This window comes from Symphalangus syndactylus, chromosome 14 (genome assembly GCF_028878055.3).
Source record: "Symphalangus syndactylus isolate Jambi chromosome 14, NHGRI_mSymSyn1-v2.1_pri, whole genome shotgun sequence".
Taxonomy (NCBI): Eukaryota; Metazoa; Chordata; class Mammalia; order Primates; family Hylobatidae; genus Symphalangus; species Symphalangus syndactylus.
Window position 1 is genome coordinate 85,114,241 of NC_072436.2, and position 26,465 is coordinate 85,140,705.

At 36.9% G+C, this 26,465-nt stretch overlaps 1 protein-coding gene across 14 annotated transcripts in view; it reads left to right on the forward strand.

Annotated features, from left to right (window-relative positions):
• Nucleotides 1–26,465, forward strand: part of PPP4R3B (protein phosphatase 4 regulatory subunit 3B) — an 82,251-nt gene that overhangs the window by 30,321 nt on the left and 25,465 nt on the right. For 4 of the 14 annotated variants that reach the window (XM_063618001.1, XM_063618002.1, XM_063618003.1 and 1 more), the window contains 9 exons: nucleotides 1,676–1,753; nucleotides 4,227–4,343; nucleotides 5,810–5,926; nucleotides 9,351–9,482; nucleotides 12,670–12,772; nucleotides 14,116–14,211; nucleotides 15,096–15,137; nucleotides 19,620–19,778; nucleotides 25,012–25,181. In XM_063618001.1, coding sequence (XP_063474071.1) covers nucleotides 1,676–1,753; nucleotides 4,227–4,343; nucleotides 5,810–5,926; nucleotides 9,351–9,482; nucleotides 12,670–12,772; nucleotides 14,116–14,211; nucleotides 15,096–15,137; nucleotides 19,620–19,778; nucleotides 25,012–25,181 — 1,014 coding nt within the window. The remainder of the gene's footprint in view (nucleotides 1–1,675; nucleotides 1,754–4,226; nucleotides 4,344–5,809; nucleotides 5,927–9,350; nucleotides 9,483–12,669; nucleotides 12,773–14,115; nucleotides 14,212–15,095; nucleotides 15,138–19,619; nucleotides 19,779–25,011; nucleotides 25,182–26,465) is intronic. The other 10 variants (XM_063618004.1, XM_063618005.1, XM_063618007.1 and 7 more) reach the window with 3 other exon arrangements.

Sequence of the window (26,465 nt, forward strand, 5' to 3'; positions counted from 1 at the left end):
TGAAGCTTAAAACCACCAACAATTTCCATCAGTTTTTTAGCAGATTTTGATGAAATCTTCTCTATGGTGAATTTTAATATTTTTGCCCATTTTTTCCTTTGTAATTTAGTCTGTGCTTATTGTAGAAAATTAGAAATTATAGATAACCAAAAAAGAAAATCACTCATAATCAATCTATCACCAATTAGAAAATACAGATAACCAAAAAAGAAAATCACTCATAACCTATCACCAAGCAATAACTACAGTTAACAGTCTAACCTGTACTGCTTCTAGACTTTAGACACACAAATTTATTATTATTATTTTGTTGTTGTTGTTGAGACAGAGTTTCGCTTTTGTTGCCCAGGCTGGAGTGCAATGGTGCAATCTCAGCTCACTGCAACCTCCGCCTCCCAGGTTCAAGCGATTCTCCTGCCTCAGCCTCCGTAGTAGCTAGGATTACAGGCATGTGCCACCACGCCTGGCTAGTTTTGTATTTTTAGTAGAGACGGGGTTTCTCCATGTTGGTCAGGCTGGTCTCGAACTTCCGACCTCAGGTGATCCCCCCGCCTCAGCCTCCCAAAGTGCTGGGATTACGGGCATGAGCCACCGCACCTGGCCCACAAATTTATTTTTTAAAAATACATGCTTGATATATATATAGATAGATAGATAGATAGATAGATAGATAGATAGATAGATATATATATATATATTTTTTTTTTTTTTTTTTTTTTTTTGAGACGGAGTCTCGTTCTGTCGCCCAGGCTGGAATGCAGTGGCTCAATCTTGGCTCACTGCAAGCTCCCCCTCCTGGGTTCACGCCATTCTCCTGCCTCAGCCTCCCGAGTAGCTGGGACTACAGGCGCCCACCACCACGCCCGGCTAATTTTTTTGTATTTTTAGTAGAGACGGGTTTCACCATGTTAGCCAGGGTGGTCTCGATTTCATGACCTTGTGATCCGCCCGCCTCAGCCTTCCAAAGTGCTGGGATTACAGGCGTGAGCCATTGCTCCCGGCCGCTTGACTATATTTTTCTGTTTGTTGTTTTAAACAATGCCTGGAGAAATTAGCATTTGTCTTTCTTTTTAATACCTCAGAGTCATTAGTATGAAAAGCACTTATTGTAGTGTTTTGTCATTTAGTTATATGCTTGGGGACCACAAGAACGTGTAAAACTCTGCACCAGTTGGTTGTAGGTTAATGTATTTTATGAGTTCTTGTATTTTAAATAGCTTTGTAACTTTATCTACTGCCGGAATTCAGCCTCCTTTACTGTTTTCCTTGTTCCTTGTCTTATAATTCTTCTTGGTTTTCTAATCTGTTATGGACTGACAATAAGATCCTTAGACTTGTTTGAATTATGTTTAAATTAAGAGTAAGTAGACCCTGAAAGGGGGCTAGAGAAACAAGTGAGTTTTCACGTGACACCTCTGGAACAAATATTTTTGTTTTCCAAAGAGTTATTTGTAGTTGAGGTTTTTAGTTAAACTAGATATTGATGTATTTATAACAAGAATTGAATGGTGTAATCAAATTTTAGAAAATTGTAACACACAAATACACCCCAGAATATTAGGTTTCATGATGAAAATGCTACTTGTCAGCTATTTTTTATAATTTGTGTAAATCATATAAATGAGTATAACATTACCCTTTTGTTAATTTCATAGTAATTATTTTTCTCATGCAGGAAGATGAGAAGTTTTTGTCTGAAGTTTTTGCACAATTAACAGATGAGGCTACAGATGATGATAAACGGCGTGAATTGGTAAGTTATGAAATTCAAACTCTTTTTTTTTTTTTTTTTTTTTTTTTTTTTTTTTTTTTTTTTTTTTTTGAGACGGAGTCTCGCTCTGTCGCCCAGGCTGGAGTGCAGTGGCGCAATCTCGGCTCACTGCAAGCTCCGCCTCCCGGGTTCACGCCATTCTCCTGCCTCAGCCTCTCCGAGTAGCTGGGACTACAGGCGCCCGCTACCACGCCCGGCTAATTTTTTGTATTTTTAGTAGAGACGGGGTTTCACTGTGGTCTCGATCTCCTGACCTCGTGATCCGCCCGCCTCGGCCTCCCAAAGTGCTGGGATTACAAGCGTGAGCCACCGCGCCCGGCCAAAATTCAAACTCTTAAAGAGCACTTATTCTTTTGACATGCACAGCTTTTAATCTTGAATTTGCTAACTTGAGACAATTTTTTGTAATTAGATTAGTAAGAGATGAAAAGCATGTATTTAAATTGAACCATGAAATAATTATTCAGTTTCTAAAATTTGTTTGTTTCTAGAATTTGTATATTTTAGAAAATTCTTAGGATGTTCTGATGTATCACCCCCCCACCATTGTATGCCTTATAAATCCCAAATCAGATAAGTGCCTTATGTTAGAACAGAACTACAAAATTCATACATTTTTATGGTTGCAGACATTCACATTATAGCGATGCTTTTCTTTTTTTTTTTTTTTTTTTTTTGAGACAGAGTTTCGCTCTTGCTGCCCAGGCTGGAGTGCAGTGGTGTGATCTCGGCTCACCGCAACCTCTGCCTCCCAGGTTCAAGGGATTCTCCTGCCTCAGCCTCCCGAGTAGCTAGGATTACAGGCATGCGCCACCACACCCGGCTAATTTTGTATTTTTAGTAGAGACAGGATTTCTCCATGTTGGTCAGGCTGGTCTCGAACTCCCAACCTGAGGTGATCCCCCCACCTCAGCCTCCTGAAGTGCTGGGATTACAGGTGTGAGCCACTGCGTCCAGCCACGATGCTTTTCTTTTTAAGCAGGGGATAAGGAAAATGATTCCTGAATAAATGATATAAATAATTTGGTTCTTTGGAAATTTTTTATTTTTTATGATAAGCATTTTCTTTGAGATATAAGCCATTTTGAGGAAGAGAATGGTGATTGTAATTGCCGTTTGCCAGATGTTTGACATTTTTTTCAAACATAATGAGATGAGAAGGGAAAGTATATATTATAGTAATGCATATTCAATTCTATAATTTAGCTATCTGATATTGAATTACTACTAAGAATATCTTCAGTTTCAGATTTTTATTTATTTATTTTGGATTTCACAAAATAATGAAAGATGGCTGATTTAAAACCTCTAAGTCATCTTTGGTGTAGTTACTTATTAGTAGCCTACTTCGCTTTCTCAATTGTAATATTGGTGTTTTAGACTAAAGAAGTTTTGATGTACATTTCAGTCCTTAAACCAGTATTAGGTTTTTGAGGGATTACTGGGGACCCAGCTAGAGTTGAGTTATAGGATGGTTTCTGTGAAAATATGTGTTCATAATTCAAAACAAATTTATTACCTGGCATTTTTGCACTGAATGTCTTTAAAGAGTTAATTGGTCAGTGTTAGCCTTCTGAAAGATGTCATCTTTTTTTATTTTTTCTTTTCGAAAGAGTCTTGCTCTGTTGCCCAGACTGGAGTGCAGTGGCATGATTTCAACTCAATGCAACCTCCGCCTCCTGTGTTCAAGTGATTCTCGTGCCTCAGCCTCCTGAGTAGCTGTGATTACAGGCGTATGCCACCATGCCCAGCTAATTTTTGTATTTTTAGTAGAGACAGGGTTTCACCCTGTTGGTCAGACTTGTCTCAAATCCCTGGACTCAAGTGATCCGCCTGCCTCAGCCTCCCAAAGTGTTGGGATTACAGGCGTAAGCCACTATGCCCCGCCAGATGTCATCATTTCAGAGTATCCTGGCACCTTAAAACCTACATTTAAAAACATATTAAAAACTAGCACCCCATTAAAAGTGTATCTTTTATTTTTGCATACTAATAGACCAATAGGCAAATCCAGCATCGTAAACAAAGTATGCATGCTTTCATTTGCCTTTTATCGCCAAATATCTCTGTTGACCTATAAGGTCCCAACGGAGTAAGAAAAATGTTGTAATAACATATTTCAAAGGTTCACTTACAAAGATGTGTTGTCAAACACCTCCATTCACTGGAAAAAAAAAGGAAAAAAGCAGCTTATGATGCATCTTTCAGAAAGCCAGCTTACATTTACCTTTTATTGGTGGATTTCTCTTTTTGCTTAATGGCACCCAGTAATGCAAGGTTTACTTTTAATGGGGTGCTAGTTTTTAATTTGTTTTTAATGTAGTTTTGAGGAGCCAGGATACTCCGAAAAGATGAGATCCTTCAGAAGTGAATACCACACCACGGTAGATGATTTACTATAGTGTGCCCCAAGTTTATGTTTATCAATGTCTTACTAAAATTTCTAACATTACAGGTTAATTTTTTCAAGGAATTTTGTGCATTTTCTCAGACATTACAACCTCAAAACAGGGATGCATTTTTCAAAACATTGGCAAAATTGGGAATTCTTCCTGCTCTTGAAATTGTAATGGTAATTATGCCGTTTCTTTTCATGTTTTTGAAATTGTAAATTTGTAATACACTTATGTTATGGATGGGAAAGTATATAATAATGTATATTCAATTCTATAGTTTAGCTATCTTATATTGAATTACTACAAGAATATCTTCAGTTTCAGATTTTTATTTAATTTTTAATATCAGTATGTAATCACTTGCATATAGTATGCTTTCAAGTGAATTAAAAAAACCCACATTTTTGCAAGACTGTTATCTTTTCTGTAACAATATTAAGTGTGTTCCATAGAAGCCAGTAAAATATCTTTTGTTTTTAGATCAGTGAGTGGAATGAGGACAGACTGAAACAAGGGGATTCATGCTGCAACACAGGGTTAGGGCATGGTTCTTAGAGTTTTGTTCATATGAGTTTTAACCATTGGTATTTACTTTATGGAAAATTAAAACAATTTTAAAGCATTCACTTAAAAATGATAACCCATTATATGTTAACATAAATAATAGAACTTTTTTCACCACATTTTCTTGAGATTGAAATCAATATAACTTTTATGAAAAATAATTTTTTCAAAACAAAAAATTTAGTGAAAAGAGTACCATTTTTTACTTTTTTTTTGTGCTAATCCCTCTAATACCTTGCTTTATAGAAGGTGTCTAGATTCACAAAGCAGCTTCTACATTTAATTTGTGATGATATCATATGTCACACAGCCTCTGGAAAACCCCACTGTACTTGTGATTGAATGAGAGTGAAAATGACAAAGGCTCAGTATTATTTATTATTATGAAATATTCTTAATCTTGTATACTTCCTGAAAAGGATGTTAGACCCCTCTCACCAGGATTACCTAGACCACACTTTGAGAACTGCTGGGTTGGGGAGTGTTTTCAGAATCACCTCAAGATTTTGTAACTTATAAGTCATGTACTCTAAATGTGTTGGAGGGGAAAAGTATTTAGGATTACTACCTTAGAAAACTAAGTTGCAGAAAAGGGTAGAAATGCCCAAAAAGAGTTTCCAAAAGCATGCTCTATTAGGTGAGTCACAGAAAATAGAAACAGTTACTAAGGGGTAACCCTGGCAAATTCAGGACAAAAGGCAGATTCTGGAAGACTCTGAAGTCTTAACTAGGAGACGTTATTCAAATTTTTACATATATTTAAATAAATCCCCTTCCTATTTTTTTACAGCATTTGTAAAGCATTGCCTTATAATCCTGTGCCAATTCTTATATTTAAGTTCTCTGAATATTTATTTGCAGTGTAAAAATCAGCAGAAACTAATCATTGAATTGCCTAAAAGTTTTAATATTTGTAAAAAGAAAGGAAGAACATACGGTGAGGTTATACACATTGATTGCAGTAAAACATCTTAATCCAAAAAGTTGAGAGCTACTGTATGGATTTGGAAAAGAAAAAAGAAATGTGAGAATAACTTTTGTTAACAGTCTCTAAGTAACCTAGTTTTCCTTTTATCAGGGCATGGATGATTTGCAAGTCAGATCAGCTGCTACAGATATATTTTCTTATCTAGTAGAATTTAGTCCATCTATGGTCCGAGAGTTTGTAATGCAAGAAGCTCAGCAGAGTGATGACGTAAGTAATAATGCTGTGGTTCTATGTCAATTACCTGTAGAGTAAGTAGTGTTTGCAAACTATTGAGAGAAAAAACATAACATAATCTTAATCTTTCTTGGGAGCAAAATAATAGATTTCTGACTCGTTGTGACTTTGGCCAAATTAGAATATGTAATAGATTTCTGACTCGTTGTGACTTTGGCCAAATTAGAATATGTGGCAACTGGTTTTGTTTATTGTTAAAAAAAAAACTCAGATATTCAAACCAATATTGAGATAAATAGATTATAATAGAATCAGATTTGTAAATATTGGTCTTAAATTTCAAGTGTTAATGAAATGTAATTTCAAGCCTTAGGAGACCTACAGGTCAGGTACTTTCCTAGGATGACTGAAAAGTTGCTTTTATTTGTTCAAAAAATATGTTTTAAGTAGGAATGAAAGTTTAATAATGACTGGATGAGATTGGAGACTATTTTTCTAAGTGCAGTAACTCAGGAATAGAAAACCAAACATCATATGTTCCCAACTCATAAGTGAGAGCTAAGCTATGAGGATGCAAAGGCATAAGAATGACACAATGGACTTTGGGGACTCAGGGAAAGGGTGGGAAGGGGGTGAAGGATAAAAAAAACTACAAATAGCATGCAGTGTATACTGCTTGGGTGATGGGTGCCCCAGAATCTCACAGATCGCCACCAAAGTACTTACTCATGTAACCAAACACCACCTGTTCCCCAACCACCTATGGAAATAAAAAACATTAAAAAAAGAAAGTTTAATAATGAGACCAATATTGTGTTTTCCCACTACTGATATATTTAAATTTTCCCCTTAAGCTGTTTTAAGGACAAAATGAACAGAGAGCTATAATTTAAAATACTCTTTTTTTAATATTAAAAATGCCTTAGTTTTAAGTAGGAGATAATTATAATTGTCTTCCTTTTGTTTTTGTTTTTTGTTTTTTTTTTGAGACAGAGGTTCACTCTTGTTGCCCAGGCTGGAGTGCAATGGCGCATTCTCGGCTCATTGTAACCTCTGTGCACCACCACGCCTGGCTAACTGTGTATTTTTGGTACAGACAAGGTTTCACCATGTTGTTCAGGGTGATCTCAAACTCCTGACCTCAGGTGGTCCACCCATCTCGGCCTCCTAAAGTGCTGGGATTACAGGCATGAGCCACCATGTGCGATCCACTTGTTAAGGAAAGTTTTTGATTCTCAATTTTAATTTGATGCTTGCATGAGTTATCATTGAATTAAATTATAGTTGTTTTATGTGTTTTACATTTAATCTTGTAATGTGTTCTTAGATTTATACTTTCTATGTTTGTTAGTTATTTTCAATGTTTTTTAAAGTGATTTTATTTTAGAATCAACTTGGGCTAATGCTGCAGTGTAGTCAATAGAGAAGTAATATTTTATGTTCTCTCTCTATATATGTTGTAAAAATCAAATGATGCTAATTCTGACTTTAAAGAGAAATGCCTACTTTATTAATCATTTTATAATCTCATTGGTTTGTCTTAATGCCACCCTTTACAAAAGATAACTTTGAAATTAACACTCCCATTGCTCCATCTTCAGTGATGTGTGTGATTGAAGGCATTTATCATAAAATGACCATGAATCAATCTCAGACCATGATCTTACTAAACTGTTAACTTTCAGAATTCTTAACTCTTCAAGCTTTGATTCCTGTTTTAATTAGAAATATTTCTTGTTTAATTGATGCATAAGACTTAGAAAACCAGTGATTGATTTTTTCACTATGAAAAGTTCCTTTCTCAGGGTTTTTTTTCTTATAACAACCTTCAAGGGGTTTCATTTTCCTGAATTTTCTGAGAGCTAACAATTTTACATTTTTAAAACTGTGTTGCCTCAAAATAATTTAGTCCACAAGAGAAGATAAATTAATTACAAAAAAAATCCAAATTAAGTCTTCTACATGCTGAATTCTATACTGGGCTGGTGGTTACCTTTAGGAAGGAAACAGAAAATAACTTATCAGTATATTCAGTGGCAGTTGATATTTTAGTGCCCATTTAAAATAAATGCTCAGCATTCAAACATTTCCTTTTGGCAAAGTATTATGGAGCAGATTTGGTTATGGCAACATGGATTACAATATTTAAATATGTATTAAGATGAAAGGAAATATTAACATTTTTTACTGTAGTCATTGTTTCTTTCCAAGCAGAAAGGGTAAATTTAGCAATAATACCGTCTTTTTATGCCACAGATTGCACATATTTTTATATTAATGGCCTTTGAAACATTCAGTAAAACTTACAGAACCTGACTGGATAAGTAATACAGTTATTACTGAATTACTTATTTTGTTAGGTGTTTTCTCATTGAAGAATAAAATCTTATGTTAATTTTTTAGATATGATAACATTTGTGTTATTTTAAAAGAATCCTTATATTTTAAAGATTTATGCTCTCCTCTTATTTACTGTATCCATCAAACCTAAGATACGCAGATGCTAATATTTCCTTGATCTTACCAGACAGGTCAGTAGAAGATTTGTATGTAATTTTGTCATGATTACCACTTGGCTGGTAGTGACTGTCAAATGCCATCAATTACAAAATGTATCTTAATTTTAAGAGGTGAAAATTTTTAAGAAATCTGTTTTAGAATCAATGAAACAAATTTGAACATCTGATTTTCTTTATATTTCCCAATCAGAAAATAGAGATGCCAGCTTAGAATCAGGACAGTCTCTACTAAAAATACAAAAATTAGTCAGGCATGGTGGCTCACGCCTTTAATCCCAGCTACTAAAGAGGCTGAGGCAGGAGACTTGTTTGTAATGAGGTGGCAGTGAGCCCAGATTGCCCCAGTGCACTCCAGCCTGGGCAAGAGAACGAGCATGTTACTAATGTAACAAATCTATTTGATATTAGATTGTTATATAACACAGTGTTCACTTGCATGAAGAGTTGTGTACTGGGTTATTTTTAGTCATTTTTTCTTTTTTTTGTCAGGAAAGATTTACTAGTTAGAGGCTGAGATAATTTATGTCTTAGGGTCATGTGATCTTGCTTGTTTAGTCAACCTCTAAATTTATGCCTGAGTCTGAAACCCAAAATGAGATTCTGTTAGAACCTCTACTGAACAAGAATTACTGCTAAAGAATTTTGTTTTCCACTTCCTGTAAGTTGCAGCATGCTCTGCTTTTGTGGGCTTTTTTCCTTCTTCTTTTTTTTTTTTTCTCTCGGAGTGGGATTTTTTTTCACTCTAGTGTGTAGTATTTTATAGAACTTTCAAAAGCATTAGGAATAAAAGTTTAAATAAGCTATTCCATTCTTCGTTTTTTCTCTATGTAATTCTCACTTTGCTCTTTCAGTTGGTGTTTTTGTCTTAGATCTAAACCAGGTCTAATGGAAACTTGTTTTGTTTTGTTTTGTTTTGTTTTGTTTTGTTTTGCCACCAGGATATTCTTCTTATTAATGTCGTAATTGAACAAATGATCTGTGATACTGATCCTGAGCTAGGAGGCGCTGTTCAGTTAATGGGACTTCTTCGTACTCTAATTGATCCGGAGAACATGCTGGCTACAACTAATGTAAGAAATTACTCTGAGATAAAAATGTTTTGGCCTAGTCAGTTTTAGGTGGCTTTGTAATAAAATTTTGAGAAACAAGTATTTTAAGTATTTGTCCAGTTGGTATTTAAGTAGCAGTGGTATTCTTATAGCAATTCATTTGTGGTAAAATACAAAATTGTAATCCGTCAAAATCTTAGTAAAATGTTAGGAATTCCATTTATGGCCCTTGGCCTCTATGTGTTAATTTCTTATTTTATTATACTTTAGGTTTTAGGGTACATGTGCACAATGTGCAGGTTTGTTACATATGTATCCATGTGCCATGTTGTTTTGCTGCACCCATTAACTCGTCATTTAGCATTAGGTATATCTCCTAATGCTGTCCCTCCCCCCTCCCCCCAGCCCACAACAGTCCCCGGAGTGTGATGTTCCCATTCCTGTGTCCATGAGTTCTCATTGTTCAATTCCCACCTATGAGTGAGAACATGCGGTGTTTGGTTTTTTGTCCTTGCGATAGGTTACTGAGAATGATGTTTTCCAGTTTCATCCATGTCCCTACAAAGGACATGAACTCATCATGTTTTATGGCTGCATAGTATTCCATGGTGTGTATGTGCCACATTTTCTTAATCCAGTCTGTCATTGTTGGACATTTGGGTTGGTTCCAACTCTTTGCTATTGTGAATAGTGCCGCAATAAACATACGTGTGCATGTGTCTTTATAGCAGCATGATTTATAGTCCTTTGGGTATATACCCAGTAATGGGATGGCTGGGTCAAATGGTATTTCTAGTTCTAGATCCCTGAGGAATCGCCACACTGACTTCCACAATGGTTGAACTAGTTTCCAGTCCCACCAACAGTGTAAAAGTGTTCCTATTTCTCCACATCCTCTCCAGCACCTGTTGTTTCCTGACTTTTGAATGATGGCCATTCTAACTGGTGTGAGATGGTATCTCACTGTGGTTTTGATTTGCATTTCTCTGATGGCCAGTGATGATGAGCATTTTTTCATGTGTTTTTTGGCTGCATAAATGTCTTCTTTTGAGAAGTGTCTGTTCATGTCTTTTGCCCACTTTTTGATGGGGTTGTTGTTTTTTTCTTGTAAATTTGTTTGAGTTCATTGTGGATTCTGGATATTAGCCCTTTGTCAGATGAGTAGGTTGCAAAAATTTTCTCCCATTCTGTAGGTTGCCTGTTCACTCTGGTGGTAGTTTCTTTTGCTGTGCGGAAGCTCTTTAGTTTAATTAGATCCCATTTGTCCATTTTGGCTTTTGTTGCCATTGCTTTTGGTGTTTTAGACATGAAGTCCTTGCCCACGCCTATGTCCTGAATGGTATTGCCTAGGTTTTCTTGTAGGATTTTAATGGTTTTAGGTCTAACATTTAAGTCTTTAATCCATCTTGAATTAATTTTTGTACAAGGTGTAAGGAAGGGATCCAGTTGCAGCTTTCTACATATGGCTAGCCAGTTTTCCCAGCACCATTTATTAAATAGGGAATCCTTTCCCCATTTCTTGTTTTTGTCAGGTTTGTCAAAGATCAGATAGTTGTAGATATGTGGCATCATTTCTGAGGGCTCTGTTCTGTTCCATTGATCTATACTTTAAAGTTCGTGTGGAACCAAAAAAGAGCCCGCATCGCCAAATTTCTTAAAATTTAATACACAACTATGTGAATATACTTAACACTACTAAACTGTACACTTAAAAATGATAAAATTATTATTATTTTTTTGAGACAGAGTCTCGCTCTGTTGCCAGGCTGGAGTGCAGTGGTATGATCCCAGCTCACTGCAACCTCTGCCTCTCGGGTTCAAGTGATTCTCCTGCCTCAGCCTCCCGAGTAGCTGGGACAACAGACGCTCGCCACCACACCTGGCTAATTTTTGTATTTTTAGTAGAGCTGGGGTTTCACCATGTTGGTCAGGCTGGTCTTGAACCCCTGACCTCAGGTGATCCACCCGCCTCAGCCTCCCAAAGTGCTGGGATTACAGGTGTGAGCCACCATGCCCGGCTAATAAATTTTTAAATAGCAAGTTTTATGTTGCGTGATTTTGTCATCATAAAAAAGGAAAAATTTAAATATACTGAATGATCTTAATTACATAAGACATTTAAAAAGATTTAAGGATTAAGTCCTTAATACTTAAGGATTAGATACTCCAGAATATTAATAGTCATTCTGTCAATATGGAGGGATATTTTTCTTTATAAAATTTCCTTCATATTTAGAGAATATGTACATTGTTTTTAAATCATTACAAGTTTGTATACCCAATTGTGTAAAAAATAGTGGCAAAATCCATAGACATTATTTTCCAAATTTTCAAATTATAAAATATTAAAATGTTAAAAGTTGACTTAAATTTTGTCTTCTCATCTAGTGGCTTGATAAAGTAATTCAGTGGTTTTTAAAATTTAGATAGAGTTCGTGAAATCTGGGGTTCCAAATTTTAGGTAGTTAAGTTGCTATCACATGGGCTTAATTGGTTCTTTTTCTTTCTGAACATTTTTATTCTTCCAAAACAGATTCAAATGTGCCTTTTCCCCACATTTGAATGTTGTTTTTAATGTTGAGAGAATTTTCTTTCTTTGTTACTTTCTTGGGAAAAACTCAATACACTACAAAGACAGAGAAATAAATGAGATCAATAGTGATTATGGTGCATGCTCTTCTGACTTACATGTTGTTTATTTTGTGTCTGTTTTACCTCAAGTATTTATTTGTATTGAGAACACTTAAAATCCACTCTCTTAGCAGTTTGCAAGTGTAATAAATTGTTAGTAATATGTTGTTATTATATATATTTTATAATAGATTGGTTCTTCACTGCATTTCATATTCGTATCACAGACATCTTTTAAAAAATTATTTTGAATAATTTTCCTCAGAAAAACATTTTGTGATGCTATCTGATCTTTATCTTGCCTTCATTTTTACTTAGTATATAATATGAAGTAGACTTAATTTTCAGTTCCACAGAAATAAGATTAAAGTGAATATAGTTAGTTTTTGGTTCTTTCATCATGTATAACCAAGTGTTTGATTTTTTTCACAGTATCTTAAAGTATCTGCTTATATATGATCTGTACTGCTAATTCTTTTTGTTTTGTTTTGGTTCTGGAAAAGGTATATACTGCTAATCTTGAAGATGTTTTTATTTACAGAAGTAACAGTATTGTTTAAAAAATTCTATGTTTCAGAAAACTGAAAAAAGTGAATTTCTAAATTTTTTCTACAACCATTGTATGCATGTTCTCACAGCACCACTTTTGACCAATACTTCAGAAGACAAATGTGAAAAGGGTAGGGTCTCTTTATTTATCTGCTGTGATTTCTGTTTTTAAAGAAGGATGAGATAAATATTAAACTTAACAGGCAATTTACTTGAGACTTTATGTGACAGGGAGATGACGACTGAAAAACTTAAACTGCAATATAAAATTATGATTTTCTTGTTTCTTAGGGTTATGGAAGTGAATGATAAAATGTGGCAAGACTGTTCTTTCAGGGGCCATTTCCATAGTTTGTTACTACAGAAGTTTATCTGAATGTGTAGACCACTGGCAGAAAAAAAAAGAAAATGTGGCAAACAGTATTACACACCAAGGAATTGACATGTAGACACTTATCAAAAGAAAGCATTGTTGCCAAATTTGTGAGAGTTGATATCTAGAATGAGTAGGAGCAAAGAGTATAAATATTTTAACTTAGCCTCCAAATGCACATTCATATGCCAATATATGCTAATATATAGGGGCAAGGCTTTTTCATTAGTATTTTTAAAATTGCATTTCCATATTCTCTTTCTTATATAATCGGCACCTGTAATTCATCAGCTGCAATTTCTGTTTTCAGTTTGTTAAAATGGAGTGAAAATCTAAAAATATTTTTGAAGGAGTCTGAGTGCAGAATCCTATGGTTTTAGTATATCCCTCTAGGTAATTATAGTTGCATGTATCTAATTTGGGGCAATTTTTAAATTGAGTTCTACTATATTCAACTTAGCCATAGATATTACAGTTCTCTGAGATTTCATCAATCTCATATGTTACCATATGGCCATAATACATACCAACATAAGCAAAGGACTTTGAAAAGCATACAACTTAATTAGTGAAATCAGAAATATGTGGGGCATAATAGAACATTAGCCACTATCTGAGAATATTTGTTAACCTGAAGAGTCACTTAAAAGGAAGTTAGGAGAATGTTTATGAAACTAATAAAGTTGAAACATGAGCACACCCTATGTAATACTGTCAGTTCCATTTCTGAGTATATACTCTAGGGAATGTTTGTGCATATGCATGACAGGTACAAGAATGTTGCTGCATTGTTTGTGGTAGGAAAATGAATAAAATATGATTTTTTCATATAATGGAATACTATATAGCAGTTAAAATAATTGAATTTTGATGTATCAACTGAATAATTCCCCAAAATATCAAGGTGAATGGGTACAAAAGCACATCACAGAGGGTTTTCTTGCAGAATGGTTCCATTTATATAAATGAAAATGATGCATTTTTTATGTTCATTTTAATAAAACACTTCCAGCTTACAGAAATATATAGATAATAATATAACAGACACTCATATACTCCCTGTTGGCTTTATCAAAACTAACTTGCCATATTTTTTTTCAGATTTTTTTTTAAAACATTACAGATATAGTTGGAGTTTCATATGTACCCCTTCACATTCCCATTCCTATTCTACCCCCTCTTCCTCCATCTCTCAAGGTATGCTGAATTTGGAGTTTATTACTCCTATATTTACTTATGTTGTTATGATGTGTATATACGGTATTATTTTTCATATTTTCAAAGTTGCTATAAATTTAATGTCTGTCATACATATTCTGCATATTTTTTATCCAGTGTTATTTTTGAGATCTATTCGTATTGATACCTGTTCATATTGATCTAATTCATATTGAAATAGAGTTCTTATTTTTAACTCCTACATAATCCTCGTACGAGTATGCTGTAATTGAGCCATTCTGCCTCTAATGTACATTTGTTTCTAGCTTTTTGCTATTACAAATAATGCTCCAGTTACATTCTTGTGTTTCCCTGTGCACATGTGCCTTGATGTGCTCTAGAATGTATTCCTAGAAATTGGAACTTATTTATAATGGCCTACTTAATTGAGTTTTTTTTTTTTTAATTTAAAGCATAAACACATTCATTATTCTGGAGTTTTAAAAATTCCTGCATTTTCTGTTTTTAAAAATGAAATGTGTAATGGATGATCAAATGCAAATGTTATTTTAAAAAATTAAAAATAATAAAACAAAAATGAGATGAAGAGAAATATCCTAATTGTTGAATGATGAATAGGAGAAGGTAAAAGAAGATATGTCAATTTTATCTCTGGTTGTAATCTTACTTTTTATCAGAATATTTATGCTATGTTGTCTTTTAATAATTCCACATCTACATCCACTTTTGTAAAAGATTGCAGATATAGTTATAATTTTGCTGAAGCAACCAAGTCTTAATGGTTATTTTGAGGGTAAAAGGAGATTATGATTGAAGATATGCATTGTATATTATAAAGTACTAGGGAAATGTGGGATATTATTACTGAAGTATTTTATTTTAATTTTTAATTTTTTTATTAGATGATATAGTTGGATCAAACAAAAACAACACAATTTGTCCCGGTAAGTATAAATTCATACTTTATGAATACATGCAAATTATAAACTTTTTTCTACTCTAAGTGTAATGCACTTATATAAGGCTAAGAAAAGCACATTTTGGCATAAAAACAAAATCTAAGAACAAATTTACTTTTGTAATTCCACTATCTCCAATATTAAAAATAGAAAATGAGTTGGAATTCTGTTGTTTTTTCCCTGAAAATTTATAGCTTGTTTTCTGTTGTTGTTATGAGAAGGCATTGTCTGAAAGTTGAGGATTTATTTCTTATTTTTGAAATGTAGTAAACTAAGACCAGTTACTTTGCAACTAATTTTCATGACCACTTTATGTTTATTGTTCATGAATCTGAGTCTAAAAGCAGTTGTTTCTACTTAGAATAGGCATACTAGGTATGGGCTTGATACTAATAAAGATATGTGCTGTGTGCACCTACTGTCCCATGCCTTTTCTGCCAGCCTCATCAAATCTCAAAGGGGAGCCAGTTTCAAATAAGGAGGCTGTTTAGAGGTTGGACTGTTTAGAGATATAAGCAATTTCTTGTCCCCATTATAAAGATGAAGACAAGACATTTGTTTAACACTGTAGGTCATTGTTTTTCTTTTTTATTTTTTTTGAAATGGAGTCTCGCTCTGTCGCCCAGGCTGGAGTGCAGTGGCACAATCTCGGCTCACTGCAACTTCCGCCTCCTGAGTTCAAGCGATTCTTCTGCCTCAGCCTCCCAATTTTTTGTATTTTTAGTAGAGATGGGGTTTCACCGTATTAGCCAGGGTGGTCTCAATCTCCTGACCTCGTGATCCACCCGCCTAGGCCTCCCAAAGTGCTGGGATTATAGGCATGAGCCACCGCACCCAGCCTGTTTTTGTTTTTTAAATTTAATTTCCACATAGAGCATTGAGGGTCAAGGTTAAACAATACTTTGTAATAAAATTTGGGAATTGAGAAATAAAGAAGAATTGCTTTTTTTGTTTGTTTGAGACAGAGTCTCACTCTGTCACCCAGGCTAGAGTGCAGTGGCACGATTTCGGCTCACTGCAACCTCCACTTCCTGGGTTCAAACAGTCTCCTGCCTCAGCCTCCCAAGTAGCTGAGATTACAGGTGTGCACCACCACGCCCAACTAATTTTTTTATATATTTTTTTTTTTTTTTTTTTTTTTTTATGAGACGGAGTCTTGCTCTGTCACCCAGGCTGGAGTGCAGTGGCGCGATCTCCGCTCACTGCAAGCTCCGCCTCCCGGGTTCACGCCATTCTCCTGCCTCAGCCTCGCCGAGTAGCTGGGACTACAGGCGCCCGCCACCACGCCCGGCTAATTTTTTTGTATTTTTTTTAGTAGAGACGGGGTTTCACCGTGGTTTCGATCTCCTGACCTCGTGATCCGCCCGCCTCGGCCTCCCAAAGTGCTGGGATTACAAGCGTGAGCCACCGCGCCCGGCCATTTTTTTATATTTTTTTATATTTTTATTAGAAACGGAGTTTCACCATGTTGGCCAGACTGGTCTCAAACTCTTGACCTCAGGTGATCCACCCACCTTGGCCTCCCAAAGTGCTGGGATTATAGGCATGAGCCACTGCACCTGGCCAGGAATTGCTTTTAATGGTGAGGGACTAGTTCAAATTTTGGCTGTGGTACTGGCTGTTAGAGAAATTGGTCTGGAGCAAGTGAAACTCTTTACTTGCATTTAAAGTAGAAACAATCCCTGAAATATCAGAATTTTATTTTGTGTATTTATATGTGGTGGTCATTCTGTTATTAGAATGCTAATTTTTTTTTTTTTTTTTTTTTTGAGACGGAGTCTCGCTCTCTCGCCCAGGCTGGAGTGCAGTGGCGCAATCTCGGCTCACTGCAAGCTCCACCTCCCAGGTTCACGCCATTCTCCTGCCTCAGCCTCTCCGAGTAGCTGGGACCACAGGCGCCCGCCACCACGCCCGGCTAATTTTTTTTTGTATTTTTAGTAGAGACGGGGTTTCACCGTGGTCTCGATCTCCTGACCTCGTGATCCGCCCGCCTCGGCCTCCCAAAGTGCTGGGATTACAAGCGTGAGCCACCGCGCCCGGCCTAGAATGCTAATTTATTCCCAATAGCATTGTAGTTCCCCAAAATATTTATGTATATAATCTCAAGTAAATAGAATAGTTGTACTAGATGATGTCATTTTTAAAAAAATTCTGTAAGACTGTGATTTTATAATTTCCTTACAGCTTAATATTTCCTTGTCTAGCCAAGCGTGGTGGCTCACACCTGTAATCTCAGCATTTTGGGAGGCCGAGGCAGGAGGATCGGTTGAGCCCAGGAGTTAGAGACCAGCCTGGGCAACATAGCGAGACTTCGTCTCTACAAAAAATAAACTGGGCATGGTGGTATATCCCCGTGGTCTCAGCTACTAGGGAGGCTGAGGTGGCAGGATCACTTGAGTCTGGGAGGTTGAGGCTGCACTGAGCCGAAATTGCATCAGTGCCCTCCAGCCTGGGTGATATAGTGATACCCTGTCTCAAACAACAAGAAAGTATTTCTTTGTCTAAAGCACTTATAATACGGGTGGTGCATGATTGTCCATGTGAGCCCTTGACATAAATTAAAATTTGATGTTCAGGATGCAGTTCAAAATCATTTCATAAATGTATAAACCAAAGCCTCAGGGAAAGAAAAAAATACAAGTTTATTCAGTAGGTCCCTCTCTATGGATATCATGAGTTGATATTTTAAAAGTTGTATATAGGCTGGGCGCGGTGGCTGACTCCTGTAATCCCAGCACTTTGGGAGGCCAAGGTGGGCAGATCATGAGGTCAGGAGATCGAGACCATCCTGGCTAACACGGTGAAACCCCGTCTCTACTGAAAACACACAAAAAAATTAGCCGGGCATTGTGGCAGGCGCCTGTAGTCCCAGCTACTCGGGAGGCTGAGGCAGGAGAATGGCGTGAACCCGGGAGGCAGAGCTTGCAGTGAGCTGAGATCGTGCCACTGCACTCCAGTCTGGGCTACAGAGCGAGACTCCGTCTCAAAAAAAAAAAAAAAAGTTGTATATGAAGTTATATTAAATCATGTTTAAGAATCTTAGGCTGGGCGCAGTGGCTCACGCCTGTAATCCCAGCACTTTGGGTGGCTGAGGCGGGCAGATCACGAGGTCAGGAGATCGAGACTATCCTGGCTAACACGGTGAAACCCCATCTTTACTAAAAATACAAAAAAATTAGCCGGGCGTGGTGGCGGGCGCCTGCAGTCCCATCTACTCTGGAGGCTAAGGCAGAAGAATGTCGTGAACGGCCGGGCGCGGTGGCTCACGCTTGTAATCCCAGCACTTTGGGAGGCCGAGGCGGGCGGATCACAAGGTCAGGAGATCAAGACCACGGTGAAACCCCGTCTCTACTAAAAATACAAAAAATTAGCCGGGCGTGGTGGCGGGCGCCTGTAGTCCCAGCTACTCGGAGAGGCTGAGACAGGAGAATGGCGTGAACCCGGGAGGCGGAGCTTGCAGTGAGCCGAGACTGCGCCACTGCCCTCCAGCCTGGGTGGCAGAGCGAGACTCCGTCTCCAAAAAAAAAAAAAAAAGAATATCGTGAACTCGGGAGATGGAGCTTGCTGTGAGCCAAGATCGCACCACTGCACTCCAGCCTGGGCGACAGAGCAAGACTCCGTATCAAAAAAAAAAAAAAAAAGAATCTTGATATAATATTTTTCACTTGATATTCAAACAGCCAAAAATATCCTTTTCTTAAAATGTCTTTTCTAAAAGCATAAAATTTTTCTTGATAAATTTGCACTGAGCCACTTTAGGCAAAAAGTTTTAAGTATTTTTTTAACAATGGGCCCTTTTATAGATTTATTAATATTAATAATATAGCATTTATTACAGAAACATTACCAAGAACTCCTCAATGCCATCAAGGTATTATTATCATGTTCATATATTTTTATTGTTTTTCTTTCTGTATTTCATATTTAATGCAAATATGAGTCTAAGTTATCTAGTAGGTAAAACTGATAATATGCTTCTGGAGAGTCTGCCTAATGAAAAAGTAAAAATCTACAGCCTTTTTAATGGATATGAAAATGGAGGAAATAGGCCAAGTGCAGGGGCTTATACTTGTAATCCCAGCACCTTGGGAAGCTCAGGTGGGAGCGTCACTTGAGCCCAGGAGTTTGAGGCCAGCCCAGACAACATAGTGAAGCCCCATCTCTACAAAAAATAGAAAAAAATAAAAAAAAAATTAGCTAGCATGGTGGCATACATCTGTAGTTCCAGCTACTCTGGCAGCTGAGGTGGGAGGATCAGTTGAGCCTGGGAGGTGGAAGCTGCAATGTGCCATGATCACGCCACCACACTCCAAACTGGGTGACAGAGTGAGACTTTGTCTCAAAAAGAAAAAAAAAATGGAGGAATTACAGTTTAGATTTTGTTATAAAATATAGGATGTAAGCTTTATTTATTCTTTATTTAGATATATTCAATATTTATTTTCATGAGATTACTTTCTTTTGTAGATAATTATCAAACAGCACAGCTACTTGCCTTAATTTTAGAGTTACTCACATTTTGTGTGGAACATCACACATATCACATAAAAAACTATATTATGAACAAGGACTTGCTAAGAAGAGTCTTGGTCTTGATGAATTCAAAGCACACTTTTCTGGCCTTGTGTAAGTATAAAATGTTTTAAGGAGCAACATTTTTAATAGAGATAAAGCTGAAGTTACCCATTTGAAGTTATTTATTCATGTTCTATGAATGAGATGATTGTGAGAAGTCCTATTCTTTTGTTCTTATTTAAAGGGCAAGAGGACTAGGTTGTGATTTTCCCACCCACATATTGCTCACATTTAGATTTAATGAGCCTAACTTTTGTTGTGATATGTTACCATGTGCAGTGACAGCATTTTACTAACAGAACCAGTCCTGACATCTACTTCATCAAACTGTCATTTAGTAGTCACTCTTTATAATTATCCTGATATTTGCGTCAATGTTGATTTTTAGCAGACTATAAACTTTCACCTCTATAATTTCACCTGCAAATAGAGAAAGAAACATTCTCCCTCCAAACGAAAAGTACATTGTGGTTTTATTCTGACCATAAAAATTATATTTTAAATATAGACATTTAATTTAATGTATAGAGAAAATGTTAATCTCCCTAATCTTTATTTTTATGGACTTAAAAATAGCCAGTGTTAACTGTCTGCATTATTTCTTTTTTTCATACCTGCACCAATTTATGTAATAAACATATTCACACATGTATAGAGGACTTTTTTGTGTTTTTTATATTTACAAAACAGTATCATACCAACACATTTCTCAGCCCCCTAATACTACTCTAGCTTAATCAATATTGTATAGACTAATTTTATTCCTGGAGATTTTATAGTATGGCTCTTCCACAGATTCTTCTGCCATTCTCCAGTGGATAAATTACAAGATTGTTTTTGCTTTTTTGCCACTCCACATCTCACTGTGGTAAATAGTCTAGTACATAAATCTTGTAAGTACTGATTTATTTCTTTCTATAGGATAGATTCTCAATAATGGGATTGGTAAGACAAAATGTTTATCTGTTTTATACTTTTTAATTTATCTCTAAGTTTTAATTTACCATCTAGCTGCCAGATTACTTCCCCCAAAATTGAAGCACTTTGACATTCTCCCAGCATTCAGTGTTACTAATTTTAAAATGTTATCAATCTGATAATGAAAAATGTGGTATCTCATTGTTATTCTAATTTGCATTTTCCCTGACAGCATCTTTTCATATATTAGTGTACTTTGCATTTTTATCTGTTGTGAATTGCCAGTTATCTTTTTCTTAGAGCTTTTTGTATATTAGAGATATTAACAATTTATCATGTTTTGAGGAGAAAATGTCCATCTTCATTGTCTTTTGTCTTTGCCTTTATTTATAGTATTGTTTTCCAAATAACTTTGAAATTTCCTTATGATGACAAAAATGTCTCTCTTTTCCTTTTATGACTTTTGGCTTTTTTTGTTTTGCTTAGGAAAGTCTATTTCCTAAGATTATGCAGATATTCTCACTTTCTTCTAATATCTTTGTTTCCTTTTTTACGTTTATATATGTAACACGTGTGAAATTTGTTTTTGCATATACTTTGAAATGAGAGTGTTTGAAATGAGTGTTTCCTTGATGTATAGCCAAAGTATCAGCATCTTTATTAAGGCAACCATACCTTTCCTCTTTCCTTCTGAATTGAAATATCATTTTTGTTAAATAAGTTAACATATATATACTTTTGTTTTATTTCTGGACTGTCATTTAATTTCACCAAATGAAAAAGTACCAGTGTTGGCCAGGCGCAGTGGCTCACGCCTGTAATCCCAGCACTTTGGGAGGCCAAGGCGGGTGGATCGCCTGAGGTCAGGAGTTCAAGAGCAGCCTGGGCAACATAACTGTCTCTACTAAAAATACAAAAATTAGCCAGGCATGGTGGTGTATATCTGTAATCCCAGCTACTCGGGAAGCTGAGGCAGGAGAACCGCTTGAACCCGGGAGATGGAGGTTGCAGTGAGCTGAAATTGCAACACTGTACTCTAGCCTGGGCAACAGAGCAAGACTCTGTCTCAAAAAACAAACAAACAAAAAACCAGTGTTTATTATATTATGCCAGGCGTTATAGTGTCTCTGTTGTAAGGTTTATACCTACTGAGACCCCTTCACTTTTGTTTTTCATACTCTTCTTGGTTGTTCTTAGACATTTTTTTCTTTCATAATAACTGATTGTATCCAGTTCATTTTGATTGGAATTACATTATATTTTTATATTAATTTTGGAATGGTTGATGTTCTTAAGACAGATTTTCCTATTTGGCTCTCATTAAATAGTACTTTTTGATGCAGAATACTTCCATTAATATGAACATGTCAATTGAATGCATTTCCAATTTTTTTTTTTTTTTTGAGACGGAGTCTCGCTGTGTTGCACAGGCTGGAGTGCAGTGGCGCAGTCTCGGCTCACTGCAACTTCTGCTTCCTGGGTTCAAGTGATTCTCCTGCCTCAGCCTCTCAAGTAGCTGGGATTACAAGTGCCTGCCACCACACCTGGCTAATTTTTTGTATTTTTAATAGAGATGGGGTTTCAACATGTTGGCCAGGCTGATCTCAAGAACTCTTGACCTCCTGATCCACCCTTCTTGGCCTCCCAAAGGGCTGAGATTACAGGCGTGAACCACCGCACCCAGCCACAATTTCCAATATTTAAATGTTTATATTGTTTCAAGATTTCTATTATTATAAGCGGTGCTGTTGTAACTGTAGTTTTGTGTACATGTCAGTTCATTTACCAGCAGTGTAGAAGTGTGCCTCTTTGCTCACACACTTGCCAGTGCTTCAGTCTTTTGTATCTTAAGTAAACCATTTCTTATCCTGCCACAAAAAGAGGGAAGACTGTAAGTCTAACACTTCTACCCATACTTGTTTGCTGTTACAGTTAACATTTATACCTTATGTGGCCTATTTCTGTTTTATTCTCAGATAATGTTTAGAACCTCTTGTGACAGGCACAGCTTCTTTATTTAATGAGTTTCATCTATGAACAGAGGGTTGGAATGAGAAAATGACTTATAAAATCAGAAGCCTTGTGTTTTGAAGATTTGGCTAGTGGTATCTGTAGAATAAACTGCTTAGGGGAAAGGATGCAAGTTAAAGGATCAACAAATATAAAAATAAAGGATTGAAATTATAGTCCTTCCTGTTCCATAAGATTTTTAGCAGTAATATTGCTAAATTTAGTAAGCTTTATTTAGCTAGTCACGAGTTAAAAAGGAGATTTCTTTTCAGTGTCCTAAAATGTAAAATCAAGTTGTACTTATTCATTACTCTGTTTTACTTTTAACAAATACAATCTGATCTGCCACAGTGCATATTTAGCCAGGTAAAATAGCTTGTAAGCAATTGGTACATAAGAGAATGATGTAACTATAATACGGAGATAGGATTGGTTCACAAATGTGTTTGTTTGTTTGTTTTTTGAGACAGAGTCTCACTCTGTCACCCATGCTGGGGTGCAGTAGCACGATCTCAGCTCACTGCAACCTCCACCTCCCGGGTTGAAGTGATTCTCCTGCCTCAGCCTCCCGAGTAGCTGGAAATACAGGCACCTGCCAGCACACCTGGCTAATTTTTGTATTTTAGTAAAGACGGGGTTTCACCATGTTGGCCAGGCTTCTCTCGATCTCCTGATCTCGTGATCCGCCCACCTCAGCACAAATGTTTTTTTCAAGGCAAGGAGTAGAATAGTGCAAGTGGAGATAGCCTTTATCAGAGAAGTAAAAAACCTTTAGATCTCCTGTTATGTGATTGGCATCTGGCATCAGAAGCCTCTTTAGTGTAGGGACCAGCCCCACAGGGTCAGTGGGTTTTTCTCCCCATGTGCAGAGACGAGAGATTGTAGAAATAAAGACACAAGACAAAGAGATAAAAGACAGCTGGGCCCAGGGGACCACTACCACCATGACGCGGAGACTGGTAGTGGCCCCGAATGCCAGGCTGCACTGATATTTATTGGATACAAGACAAAGGGGCAGAATAAGGAGTGTGAACCATCTCCAATGATACGTAAGGCCACATGGGTCACGTGTCCACTGGACAGGGGGCCCCTCCCTGCCTGGCAGCTGAGGCAGAGAGAGAGAGGAGAAAGAGAGAGAGACAGCTTATACCATTATTTCTGCTTATCAGAGACTTTTAGTACTTTCACTAATTTGCTACTGCTATCTAGAAGGCATAGCCAGGTGTACAGGATGGAACATGAAGGTGGACCAGGAGCATGACCACTGAAGCACAGCATCACGGAGACGATTAGGCCTCTGGATAACTGCGGGTGGGCCTGTCGGGCCCTCCACAAGAGGTGGAGGAGTAGAGTCTTCTCTAAACTCCCCCTGGGAAAGGGAGACTCCCTTTCCCAGTCTGCTAAGTAGCGGGTGTTTTTCCTTGACACGCTACTGCTAGACCATGGTCTGCTTGGCAACAGGCATCTTCCCAGACGCTGGCATTACCGCTAGACCAAGGAGCCTTCTGGTGGCCCTGTCCAGGCATAACACAAGGCTCGCACTCTTGTCTTTTGGTCACTTCTCACTATGTCCCCTCAGCTCCTATCTCTGCATGGCCTGGTTTTTCCTAGGTTATGATTGCAGAGAGAGGATTATTATAATATTGGAATAAAGAATAATTACTACAAACTAATGATTAGTGATATTCATATATAATCGTGTGTAAGATCTATATCTAGTATAACTATTCTTATTTTATATATTTTATTATAGTAGAACAGCTCGCGCCCTCAGTCTCTTGCCTCGGCACCTGGGTGGCTTGCTGCCCACACTTTAGCTGTATTTTCAGAAAACTAAAAACAAGCTTTTGCCTCTAAAGCTCCCTCCCTCAGAGAGGCAAGGAAATCTTAGCTCATAGTGGGTTGCCCACTCCTGTGCCCACCTTAATGACAGTGCCCCCACTGATTCTGAGCTGCCTTCACTGCATTGTCTCAGCATCCACCAGCACTGCTCTAAATACTGCTAGCATTTGCAGTCTGGATTTTGCATATTTTTAAATCTCTGTCATAGAGCTACCTGCCTGGGTAGTTTATCTCCTAGATTCCAGTTACTGTTTTTTGTCGTTGTTGTTGTTGTTAGTTCTGGCTACAAAGTTGTACAGGTTTTGAGCGGTCCTCTGCAGCTCTATTTTCCTCAAAGTCCAGTTTTACCGGACAGTTTTACTTTTCATTTTAGAGGAGTTTACTTTTTACTTTATGCACAGTTTTACTTTTCATTTTAGAAGAGCATATACATTGCTTTATGGTGGAAAAACACATGTATAATAATTGATTTTAGTAAGATCATTAACTTATTCCCTATGTTATTTTTAATTAGGTGCCCTTCGCTTTATGAGGCGGATAATTGGACTTAAAGATGAATTTTATAATCGTTACATCACCAAGGGAAATCTTTTTGAGCCGGTTATAAATGCACTTCTGGATAATGGAACTCGGTACAATCTGTTGAATTCAGCTGTTATTGAGTTGTTTGAATTTATAAGAGTGGTAAGTTTATATAAAACAACCGTTATTATATGTGATTATATGTAAATGATTTTTTATGTAAAAGTAAAAGAATTATATGTAAGCAAAGTGACTTCATTCCCTTTTCACCCCAAAATTATATATTCCATGTGTCTTAGAATCTATTCTAATAAACTGAAATTTTAAAAATCAGTAGCTTTTTAATTCTTATTTGCCACATGGTTATAGTTTAGTGGTTTTTATTTTTGACACTAATATTTTTAAATGCTAATATTTTTAATTGTGAAATATAAAAGTGAAATTCAGCATAGTCTTTCAGCACATATTTACTTGATTTTCTCAGTTCCATTTTTATTGGCCAAATGTTTCATGATCTCATTTGGTGTATGTGGACATTTCAGTCAGTCATGCCTTATTCACGTGATCTTTTAGGAAAAGTTGATATTTTTATTGTAGAGGTAGTGATTTAAAAAGAATAGAAAGATGGAAAAATAATTCCTTTGGGGTTGGGCGTGGTGGCTCACATCTGTAGTCCCAGCACTTTGGGAGACCTGGGCGGGCTGATCACTTAAGGTCAGGAGTTCGTGACCAGCCTGGCCAACATGATGAAACCCCGTCTCTACTAAAAATACAGAAATTTAGGCCGGGCGCGGTGGCTCAAGCCTGTAATCCCAGCACTTTGGGAGGCCGAGGCGGGTGGATCACGAGGTCAGGAGATCGAGACCATCCTGGCTAACACGGTGAAACCCCGTCTCTACTAAAAAATACAAAAAAATTAGCCGGGCGTGTTGGCGGGCGCCTGTGGTCCCAGCTACTCGGGAGGCTAAGGCAGGAGAATGGCGTGAATCCAGGAGGTGTGGAGGTTGCGGTGAGCCGAGATCGCGCCACCGCACTCCAGCGTGGGGGACAGAGAAAGACTCCGTCTCAAAAAAAAAAAAAAAAAAAAAATACAGAAATTAGCTGAGTGTGATGGCACACGCCTGTAGTCCCAGCCACCTGGAAAGCTGAGGCACAAGAATCACTTGAATCCAGGAGGTGGGGTTGCAGTGAGCCAAGATTGTGTCACTTCATTCCAGCCTGGGTGACAGAGCAAGACTCTTGTCTCAAAAAAAAAAAAGAAATTCATTTGGTAGACATTAATACAACGTGCATAAAAGGTAGGATGGAATCCTAGAATTTTAAGTTAAAGAGATCAGGAAGTTAGATGGACTACTCCAATTACTGTATTTTATAGATCAGGAAATTAAGACACCCAAAGTTATTAAGTGACCTACTCAAGAACATCCTTTTGGATAGTAGCACAGT